The sequence below is a fragment of the Mobula hypostoma genome, chromosome 3 (assembly GCF_963921235.1).
Source record: "Mobula hypostoma chromosome 3, sMobHyp1.1, whole genome shotgun sequence".
Taxonomy (NCBI): Eukaryota; Metazoa; Chordata; class Chondrichthyes; order Myliobatiformes; family Myliobatidae; genus Mobula; species Mobula hypostoma.
The window spans coordinates 52,915,860-52,928,008 of NC_086099.1; the positions used below are offsets into that span (position 1 = coordinate 52,915,860).

Consider the following 12,149-nt stretch of genomic DNA (forward strand, 5'->3'; position numbering starts at 1 on the left):
CTCTCTCTCTGTAACAAGCTGTTTGTGCTGTGCAGCTGCATTCTCTCTCTCTCTCTCTCTCTTTCTTTCTTTCTCTCTCTCTCTCTCTTTTTCTTTCTTTTTAAAGGTACAGTCCATACTGAATAACTCTGGATATCGTCACAGATCTCATTGAAACTCAAAAATTCTCACATGGCTTGACTGAATGATAAATTTTATGGAAAGTACGCTTTTGAACTTACTTTAAATACCAATACTCTTTATTTAAACTTTACTGTACGTCGCCATGACAAACTTATTATCATTACTTCTGGTTATCTCCATAGAATAGCGTTGAAATCTGGCTACGGCAAGTACATGGGAATAAATTCTGATGGAGTTGTTATCGGACGATCAGATGCAATTGGATCAAGAGAACAATGGGAGCCAGTATTTCAGGATGTAAGTTGCCTTCTTTAAATCTTCTTTAATATTGTTGTCTCATAAGCAGCTATATCATGCTTTCTTCCTGTATTCCAAATACAATTCGGCAAGTCTCATCTAGAGAAAGGTATTAAGTTTTAAGCACCATGCTGTTCAATGAATATTAATACTTAAGAAAAAATGCAGTGCAAATTTGTTTGAATGATACTTGAGATAAGAGATTTATTTATTTGGAAATGCAAAGAAGTCGGTGTTAATCTCCTTTGTGGAGATGATAGAAAGATATTTGATAATTGTTTCAAAATCATAAATGATTTTCCTATTCTTTTTACAGTCCCATTCCATATAGACCAAAATCATCTATCATCCAGCAACTGTTTGAAGCCAAGATGGCATGTCTGATATTTTGGAGCCTTCCTTCCTACTGATTTGAGCTTCTGACCTCACATTTGCGCTGTCGCAATTGTTTATACCTCTGTCATGTCACCTCGTGCCACCCTCGTCTCAGCCCATCTGTTGTGGAAATGCTATGCCTTTTTTTAAACCTCAAGTCATGACTATTTCCAAAATGCACCTAATTTTTATTTTCTCTTCCACCCTCCACAGACTTAAGCTCATTCAAAGTGATTTTGTCTGTATCCAACCCAGCAGCAAATACTACTCATCATCTTGCTTTTATATGAATGGCTAGGCAATTTAGTAATAGCGATGAAGGGGCAAATCTTGGAGAGTTCTGCAAAAAATATTGTTCATCATCTGTTTCTTAGAAATTTTGTGTCTAACTGAATTATAGGAAATAGCAAAAGGGCCTGTTTACTATCCTAAAGAAAGCAGTATCTTCTTTTAAAGGTAGTATCGAAGATAATCAGCACCATGTAATGAAATGCTTCTGCCTTCCCCACTACCTAGTGTATAAGTATCACATAAACTCTCCAGTTTCATACTGCCATATGGTATTCCCATGCGTAAAAATCAGATATTGATATTTTTGTCAGATTACTTAAGTAGCAACGGTCTGTTTATTTAAATCACCTTCACAATTATAGACAAATAGGAAAAGTATTATTCAAAAACCAGAAATACCAGGAATCAATTACTTGAAACTCTTGCTGTATGTATATTTAGTGACCATGTTAATTTGATATTAAATCCAATTAAATGAACTAAAATGATATTTAAAAATAGACGCATTTAGGATAGGTGGTCAAAAATTTGTTGAAAGAATTTAAGGAACTGGTTAAATGAGAGAGACAGCCATAGGAGTTTATGAAAATAATGCCAGAGTTAGCACTTAACAGTTTATGTGACCATTGGTGATAAGAGGTCTATCATGAGTTAGCATGCCATGTTTCAGATTATGAAGTTTATAATTATAACTTCCGAGCCATTGTGAAATTTGTGAAGCTGTCTGCTGGATCCTCTCTGGGATAACTGCACTTTCACTAAATGAGAATGCTTGAAGTATCCATCCTAGGGTGTAGGTTAAGACTACAGTATCCTGACCTACAACTATTAACATCATTTAACTTTGAAGCTCATCTTGCCCTTGAGGAGAAATGCACAACTCTGATCTACCTAACAATGTATTAATGATTGTTATCTGAGTTTGTAAACTACAAGTTCCCTAATGTATGGTGTCTTAAGATAGTAATGTTGTGATATGTTTGGGTGGAGATGGGAAGAAATGAGTTCAGACTCATTTCTTACTCAGTCATCCAGAAAAGATTTCAATATTTGTGTGATAAGAAACCATTGAATTCTCACCAGCTTTTCTTTTCCCAGGGAAAACTAGCATTGATGGCTTCAAACAGCTGTTTCATTTCATGTAATGAAGAGGGTGACATTATTGCAAAACAAAAAACAGCTGGAGAAGAGGAGATGATAAAGGTATTCATGAAGAGTTAATTGATTGTAAATTAACCAAGGGAATAAATTATTTCTTCCATTTCCTTTTCTAAATTGACATGACTTGCTGTCAAATGTCTAAGAAAAGGTGTAATTTATTACCATCTTAAGTTGTGTAATCTAAATGATTTTTTGTACTTAATCTACAGTTATTGAAAAGACACTATTGCATCTCTTTACAGATAATTCATACACTAAATAGTAGTAGATATAAGCTTGTAATACCAGTTTGTAGGCAGTGGAAGACTACATATGCATGTTGGAAAAATACCTGGCCTTTTCCCTGCATTGAATCAAACATAAGTGAATCAGTATCAGGTTTATTATCACTGACATAAGTCATGAAATTTGTTGTTTTGTGGTCACTTTATTAGGTACAGCTACTTGCTATTGTAAATATCTAATCAGCTAATCACGTTGCAGTAACTTAGTGCATAAAAGCATGCAAATAAGGTCAAGAGGTTCCATTGTTGTTTAGATCAAACATCAGAATGGGGAAGAAATGTGCTCGAAGTGACTTTGACCATGGAATGATTTTTGGTGCCAGACAGGGTGGTTTGTGTATCTCAGAAACTGCTGATCTTCTGGGATTTTCATGCACGACAGTCTCGAATTTACCAAGAATGGTGCAAAACAAACCCAAAAGAATTCCAATAAGCGGCAGTTCTGTGGCCCAAAATGCCTTGTTAATGAGAAAGGTCAAGAGGATAATAATCTGACTGGTTCAAGCTAACAGGAAGGCGACAGTAAATCAAATAATCACACGTTATCACAGTGGTGTGCAGAAGAGCACACCAAGTTGAACCTTGAGGTGGATGGGCTCCAGCAACCGCGGACCATGAGCACACACTCAGTGGCCACTTTATAAGGTACAGGAGGTACCTAATAAAATGGCCACTGGGTGTATATCTAATGCAAAAAGCGAGCACAAATAGTGAGGTAGTGTTCATGGGTTCATTGTCTGTTCAGAAATCTGATAGCGGAGGTGAAAAAGCTGTTCCTAAAATGTTGAATGTGTATCTTCAGGCTCCTGTATCTCCTCTATAATAGTAATGAGAAGAGGGCACGTACTGGCTGTCATACTTTTCTGGCTTGAAGTTAGATCATCAGTTGATCTAACCAGTGAGATCATCAGTTGATCTGCCACCTGTCTTCAGGAGTTTCGGCCCACTTATGATCAAGACCTCGAGGTGGTGGACCAGCAGTGCTAAAGCACCACCTCCCACTGGTGAGCTTAAATACTTGGCATCTGCTTCTATCAGAGTTGTTGGTCACTTCCGTCCAACAGATAGTCTGCTCTTCAAGTGTCTATGCAACTACTGAAGGGTTTGCAAGATATGTATACACTGTCGGACTACCTGCCCCTCTGGACAAATTTGGTCCACACCCATGCTGATCCTTTCTCTGCTGCCTCAGCTACAGCCCTGCTGGTTGACTTGATCTCTCTTCTAGTGAAGCCAAGGTCATGCAGCCACTTCTGGAAAGTGAACGCAATAAACCCACGGCAGCCTACTTCAAGTGGATAGCATGAGACCTTCCACCCTCTGTCTCTGCATTCTGATCTTAATTCTGCATACTTGGTTAACTTGCGCTCATGGGCTTCATCGATGTTGTCTTCCCAGGGGACTGTGAGTTCACCAATAATCACTTCTCTACTGGTGTCAGACCATACGATTATATCTGGATGCAATGTGGTGAAAGCTATTTGCTCCGGGAAACTGCCTTTCCCGTCCAGGTCAGCCTTGACACACCAATCATTGTCTGAAGAAAGTATGCTTGATCGTGAGCCTGCGCAGTACACCCTTGACTTGGAGCCTTCTTTCACAAACGATATGCGATGTTCTGTGCAGCATGGGGCATGAGATAAGTTGTACTGCAGTACTCTTTGCTCAACCGCTTCTGTTACAACTTTAATTTTAACCTATTAATAAATTTTGTTGACTGATGTACTGGTATGTGGATGTATGTAGAGATCAACCGTAATCTCCTTGTTTGGGAGATAAGGCTGAAGAGGATAAATAGTCTACAGCAGGGGTGGCCAACCCTTTACATTCCATGCGCCAGTTTTTTCATATACAAGTTCAATGCACCATACAACTCTTGTACCCCCATTCAATTCTTGTAAAAATATGTTAACATTAAATATGACATATTTAGCATTTTTACATGATATATTGATTTAATATAAAAACAAGATAAACATTATTTACCTTAATGAGACTTTTAATATATTTTGTCTTCTTTTGATTTCTTCCTTTTTCTTAATCACATATTCTTTCTGTAACTCAGACCCAAGCACTAGCTTCAGTTTTCCTTCTATTTCAGTCTGATGTTGTAGTTTTATAGTGTCTATTAAGATCATGTCTTCTGTTATGTGAGAATGTGTTTTCACAAACAATGCACAGTTGTTTTCCTGACGGACCCACTATAAATAAGAACTAATTTTCCCACTGTTCATTGAATTCACGCTTTCTATCACTTTCTGCTTTTCTTTTGCACTGTGATGGATAACTGAATGTAAAAACAAGGCTTAATTTTCCAAAAAGTACAAAACTGCAAATGTTCACAAAAGACGAACAAAGCACAACTCCATAGTGCACGAGTGTCAATTGTAAACTGACTGGCAAAAACCTGCGACGCACCGCTGGTGCAGACGCCTGGCACCTCAGGATTAAACTAGTATCAAACGTGTATTGAACAGTTATGGAACGACTGTAGAACAAAAGTCCTTCTTTCCTAGTTTGACTCATTGAACATTTTAAAAATTGAAAACAGATTAATGTGAAAGAAGATAACATTTGCCAAAAGGTGTGCACGGAATAATAGAATCACTAAAAATAATTGCTAAGTTTTAGATTTATTCTCAGTAAAACCCATTTCTAGCTTTAAGCTACTTGAATTCCTGTTATAGATTATTTTTTCTACAAATCGGTTTTTGGTTAATACTTCTTGCATGAGTAGGCTTACTTTTTTATTATTATCACTGGGGTACAATGCGCCACTTCTAATCATACAGTGCGCCACAGGTTGCCCATCCCTGCTGTATACCTATTCTCATTCCTAAATTGTTTTCTTTTTCCAGACATTCTTATGATCTGCTTTTGAGATATTTTCATTTTTCTCCTTCCAAGAACAAAATTTGCTAGTGTGTTTTAAATGGAAACATACTGATCTAGGACCAACTTAAATATTCATTATTTTCAACATTAGTATATTATTTACGTCTTTCTTGTGTTAGCTGAAATCGTGTACCAGGCCCTCCCCAGATCATGGGTGCCCACCTTGTATGCAGCCCATACACACTAACAAGCACTTGGTGTGGTGGTGAGGAGGGATTTGGAAGCTGCTGCGGGGCTGCCAGCATCTTCTGCCAGTCAAGAATGGAACATTTTCATGAGCCTCCTCTCCCTGTCCTGCACCACAACAGTTGGGAATGGGAGTAATGTCAAGCTGAATAGAGCTGAAGGTGCTGAACAAACTCAGATCACTCACTGAATCAGGTGGGTACTCTTCCCACTCCTGCTCATTCTCCAATCACAACTGTTTCTGTTCATTTCTGACTTACAAACAATTCTCAGGAATGGAATCCTGTTGTAACCTAGAGACTTCCTGCGGCATTATTCAGCATCCGAGTCATGTTTATTATCACCGCCATGTCGTGAAATTTGTTGTTTTATGGCAACATTACAGTGCAATGCAATGCATTAAAAATTATTATAAGTTACGATAAGAAATTTTAAAAGTAAATAAACAAATAGTGCAAAAAGCAAAATAGTGAGGTAGTATTCATTGCTTCATGACCATTCAGAAATCTGATGGTAGAGGGGAAGAAGCTGTTCCTAAAACATCGAGTATGCATCTTTAGACTCCTGTGCCTCTTTCCTGATTGTAATAATGAGAAGAGAACATGTCTTAGGTGGTGAGGGTCTTTAATGATGAATGCCGCCTTATTGAAGCACCAGCTTTTGAAGATATCCTTGATGGTGTGGAGACTTGTGCTGAAGATGGGGTTGGTTCAGTTTACATCCCTCTGCAGTTTTTTCCAATCGTGTGCATTTGTGCCTCCATACAAGACGGTGATGCATCAGTCAGAATGCTCTCCATGATACATCTGCGGAAATTTGGTGGCATATTGCCTTTTTGTGAATCATTCTCAACTCTGTAAATCTATTTCTCAGTCTAACCTCCATGTCTTTTACAACCTTCATTTTGATGACTTTTTTTTTAAATCCAGAAAGTGGGGTTATCGATACTGCACTCACTTATATCTTCTCTGCTTTTCACACATATGCCCTCACTTCATCCCACCCCCGACACATCTGCAGCTTCTGCTGTTTCCAGTGGGATCCCACCACGAGACATATCTTTACTTCTCCCCTTTCTGTTTTCTGCAGGGATCATGCTCTCCACGATTCCCTTGTCCACTCATCCCCCCCCCTCTTGGAAATTATCTCTGCAACCTTGCTATGTGTTACATCTGTCCCAACACCACCTCCCACACCAAAATTCAGGGCCATAATAGTCCTCCTAGTGAGGTGGTGCTTCACCTGCAAGTCTGTCAGGGTCATTATTATATCCAGTGCTCCTGGTGCAGCCTCCTTTACATCAGTAAGTCCCAGCACAGTTTGGGGAACTGCTTTGTCAAGCACTTTCACCCTGTCCACTGCAAAAGGCAGGATCTCCCAGTGGCTACCCTTTTAATTTTACTTCCCATTTCCATACCAACGCGTCTGTCTGTCTCTCTCCTTCTCTACTGCCATGACGAGGCCAGACTTAAGTCAGAGAAGCAACACCTCGTATTCCTTCTTGGTAGTTTAACCTGACCATTGATTTCTCTAATTTCTTGTAACCATTCCCTCTTGCTCCTCCCCCGCCCTTTTGTCTTCCTGTATTCTGGTGGCCCTCTCACCCCTTCTCTTCCCCTCTCCTGCTCTCATAATCTGCCCATCACCTCCCACTGGTTCCCTATGTACTTTCCTTTAGTCCATGGTTTGCTGTTTGTCGTATCAGATTCATTCTTCAGCTGTTTATCTCTTCCACCTGTCACCTAGCATCCCACATCATTCACTTTCATCCCCACTTCCCCACACGCCTACCTACAGTCACCTGGACTCGCCTATCACCTGCCAGCTTGTGCTTCTCTCCTCCCCACTCCCCACACCTTTTTATTCTGGTTTCTGTCCCCTTTCCAGTCTGATGAAGGGTCTCACCAAAACATTTTGACTGTTTCCTTTCATTTATGCTGACTGAATTCCTTCAGGATTTTGTGTATTTCTAGAATCTGCAGAATCTCATGCCTCTAAGATAATAGTTTTGCTGTTTTTAATGATTTCCAGTCTTGCTGAAATTTGGGCCATGAATCTTTTGTTGCTAAATTAAATTGTGTATTCAAAGAGTGACTACATTTACCCATACTTCAATTCTGTTTGGAATAATTTGTTCATTCACATATCACTGAACACCCACTCCAGAGTTTTTAAGCATTGTATCTTGTTCCTTTTCTTAATTTTCCAGTTTAATTATTTTAACATAATTTGCCCCTTTCATGGTAGTTCTTTCTCACCATTCCTTTCATCTCTGGCAATAATTATAGTATATCTCAGTAAATGTAGATTAGCCAGATCTAACTTATCAGAAACGTGCTTTTTTTTTAATTTCACAGATCCGTTCCTGTGCTGATATTGTTATAAAACACAAAGACGAGCTTCTGGATGAAGATAGGGGTAATGTAAAGCAGTGCGAAATCAACTATGTGTAAGTTCTTGAAAATTTCAGCCACAATTGAATCAATGCACACTTAGGTCTACATCTATTATTCTGTCAAAGAATGGAGAATAAATTAGCAGCAGGTTACCTCTATGAGTTGGTGGTGAGGACGGCAAAGGCCAAGTTAGCATTCATTTCAAGAGGTCTGGAATACAAGAGCAAGGATGTGATGCTGAGGCTTTGTAAGACACTGGTGAGGCCTCACCTTGAGTATTGTGAAAAGTTTTGGGCACCTCATCTTAGAAAAGATATGCTGGCATTGGAGAGGGTCCAGAGGAGGTTCACAAGGATGATTCCAGGAATGAAAGGGTTATCATACAGGGAATGTTTGATGGCTCTGGATCTGTACTGGCTGGAATTCAGAAGGATGAGGGGCGATCTCATTGAAACCTTTCGAATGTTGAAAGACCTAGACAGTGTAGATGTTGAAAGGACGTTTCCCATGGTGAGAGAGTCTAGGAGAAGAGGGCACAGCCTCAGGATAGAGGGGCGCCCTTTCAAAACAGAGATGTGGATAAAACTCTCTAGCCAAAGGGTGGTGAATTTGTTGCCATGGACAGCTGTGGAGACCAGGTCGTTGGGTGTATTTAAGGCAGAGATTGATAGATTCCTGATTGGACATGGCATCAAAGGTTACAGGGAGAAGGCTGGGAACTGGAGTTGAGGAGGAGGAGGGAAAAAAAAGAATCAGCCATGACTAAATGGCAGAGTAGACTCAATGGGCCAAATGGCCTAATTCTGCTCCTATGTCTTATGGTCCTATGATGAGAGATTTCAAAGCTCTGAGACTGGGGGATCTAGGTGCCCTGATGGCATTGTCACAGTGGTAAGGATGCAGGGACAGAAAATAATTGGGAAAGCTAAAGGAGTTTTAAAGAGCAGTAAGAAGCTTAATTGGACTATCAGATATCCTGAGGAAATATGAGAAAGTGGATGTGGAGAGGATGTTTTTTCCTGTGGAAGAATCTCTGACTAGAGATCACCATTTAAAACAGTCACCCACTTAAGCCACAGATCTCAAAGATAGTGGTGGGGCGAGGAAGCTAATGGAAGCTGAGTTAGACAGATATTTGATAAGAAGGGCTATTGCCTATTACTAGAAGTGGCAGGGTGGGCTGCAGGGACCAAGTGAAAAATGGCATTATTCGTTCTTCAAATCTATCTAAAATATTGTTTGTCACATAATTCAGAAATACTGTGACCCTTCTATGGCAGTTGATATCAAAGAGGTCTGGATTTCGTCTGCTCATTGTTTTTGAAAAAGTCCTTTTGAATATTTCCCTGAATCTAGCTTTGCTTTTAGAATTTGTAGTTTGTTCTTGACTTGCCCATTAAAGGAAGGTCTCTTTCAAATATTCTATTCATTCCAAACATCTCAATTAGATCACTCATTGTCTTATTCTTCTCACAAGAATGCAAATCTAGTCTTTGTTCATTCCCTATTTAAAATTTCTAGATCATTGTCTTTATCATTTTGCATGTCTTCCTAAACCAAAGCTGTAGCCATCATAAATAAGTGTGATAACCCAAATGCATTCTAATCAGGCCTCTGTATATCCCATGTTACTTAAGATACAGGTCAATATTCCATTAAGCCCAATTATTTTTGCAGATGCCAACAATTTCTGCACACAAACCCCTAAATATCTGGTATATGACCCATTTACAAAATATTCTGATCTATTTTTCACAGACTTAATTGGATGAGCTCACAATTTTGCACATTCATGTATGCTGCTACTGTTTTGAAACTTCTTTTTAATTAATGAATAAACTCTTCTCGGACTTCCAGCCAGGTACAGATATAAATATTAACTGACATTTCACTGACAAAATCTGCCATCTTCATCAGGGATGATTCCTGGGCAAGTCTAGTCCGGTGGTATATATAGCTCCGTCATCCGTCCCTCCTGATTGATTAGTCCTCAGCCAGTCAGGTTTTCACTGTCCAACCTTGTTTATAGTCAAATTCCAGTTCTTTCTTAGAGTGAGCCCTTCATCTTTGTTAAAATTCTTATTCTCTAGTCTTATTTCAATTGCTTCCTTCACCAGGCAGTCTCAAAAGTCAATCCTATAGCCATTCTGTATGTTCTGCTACCACCGATTTCTTCAGGTAACCCAAACAGATAGCCTTCTTATGCTCCTTAATGCGGGTTTCAACTGTGTTGGTATACACTGCTCCGCATTCATAGGGAATCGTGTAAATGCCAGCCATCCTGAGTCCCATGTCTTCTTTGGTCTGCATAAGCTGGGAGTTGAGCTTCCCTATTGGTTTGTGGATGATACTAATCTGGTATTTCTTCAGGATCCTGGCAATCCTTCCAGAAACCATGGAAATTTAGGGAAGACAGGTTCCTCCTCATTATTAGGTTTCCTAGTTTTTCCATCAGCCCTTTTAAGGGCCTGATTGATTTCCTTTGTCTTCTAGCCGCTCTGTAGGAACATCGTGCATAATCGTCTCATTTCTTTGTGGAGACTCTACAGCAGGGGTTCCCAAGTTTTTTTGCACCGCAGACCAGTTTAATATTGACAATATTCTTGTGGACCGGCCGACCTGTGGGGGGTGTGGTTCAAGTAGGGTTAAACTCACCTCAATATGTCTTTTACAGTTAGGGTTGCCAACTTTCTCACTCCCGAATAAGGAACAAAAGTAGCAGTCAAATCCTGATGAAGGGTCCTGGCCTGAAACGTCGACTGTACCTCTTTCTATAGATGCTGCCTGGCCTGATGCGTTCACCAGCATTTTGTGTGTGTTTTGACGGGACTCTTGTGTTTACCCCGAGAAAGACTACCATGACCATGAAGCCTTGCCCAGGCACCTGTGTGCGCATGTGTGACGTTCACAAGTGTGACGTGCATGTGCATACGTGCCGATTTTTTTTCCACAAGTCGGTTTTGGCTTAATCTTCCCGACCACGCTGTACATATATTATTTCTACTTTATATAGGCTGTGTATTTATCATATCATTCCTGCTTTTACTATATCTTAGCGTTATTTTAGGTTTTATGTGTTATTTCGTATGATTTGGTAGGTTATTTTTTGGGTCTGGGAACGCTCAAAAATTTTCCCATATAAATTAATGGTAATTGCTTCTTCGCTTCACACCATTTCCGCACAAACGGTTTCATAGGAACACTCTTCCTTAGCGGGGGAAATACGGGACAAACCAGTTTAGCCCAATATACGGATGTCCTGGCAGATACAGGACAGTTGGCAACCCTATGTTCAAGTTCAACAGTGCGTGACAGGGAATGAGGAAAGGTGCAGCTGACTCATATCGTTTCTTCACAGCCCGGTAGCACATACTTTGCGGCCCAGTGGCTGGGGACCGCTGCTCTACAGGTCCGAAATAGTTTTCGCACGGCTAACCAACAGTTAAAATTAACTGGAATCCACCTGGATTTCATTTTCGTTTTTTGTAATTAGAACATAAAATGCTGGAAAAGGCAGTATCTGGAGAGAGAGAGAGTTAGGTTGACTTCTTTGTTTCTTGATTTCTGTTTCCAAGCTTCCCTTTCAATGTTCTCTTCCTTGGATGCCATAACGAAGTAAAAATTTGTTTGAAATGCAACATACTAAATCATCATGGATAAAATCGATACCCGTGCCCGGCTGGAAACCTGAGAAGAGTTTATTCTGGGAAAGCATTAGATCCTTTTTCTTTTTACCAATATCTGCAGAGCTTACAGTACCTATCTAACAATGCTGTCATTGATTTTCCATCAAAGGTAGTACTCTTCAATTTAATTCCATTCTTGTGTAACTTTTGCTGATACGTTTTTCCTGCTCTTCCCTTGTCGTGCTTAAATCTTAAAACTTGGGAAAAGCAGGTGAGAAGCGGTTTTGAATGGATTGGTAGATTGTGCTGAACGCTTTATTCTGTTCCCACTGTACTACAGAAAGAAATTTCAGAGTTTTCAAGATCAAAAACTAAGAGTGAATACAGAAGACAGTAAATTATTGAAGAAAGCCAGACAAGAAGGCACTTTCCACGAGGCTTTGTTAGACAGGTAACAAAGTTTTTACATTCATGAAGTCAGAAAATGATTGTCCATTTAGATTCTTTGGTTGCTT

General features: G+C 39.7%; 1 protein-coding gene across 1 annotated transcript in view; it reads left to right on the forward strand.

Moving 5' to 3' along the window:
- The window catches only part of frg1 (FSHD region gene 1), a 37,470-nt gene that overhangs the window by 13,199 nt on the left and 12,122 nt on the right, over window positions 1–12,149 (forward strand). Inside the window, exons 5-8 of the mRNA XM_063043027.1 lie at window positions 306–420; window positions 2,185–2,289; window positions 7,970–8,061; window positions 11,975–12,085. Of these exons, the coding sequence (XP_062899097.1) occupies window positions 306–420; window positions 2,185–2,289; window positions 7,970–8,061; window positions 11,975–12,085 (423 nt within the window). The remainder of the gene's footprint in view (window positions 1–305; window positions 421–2,184; window positions 2,290–7,969; window positions 8,062–11,974; window positions 12,086–12,149) is intronic.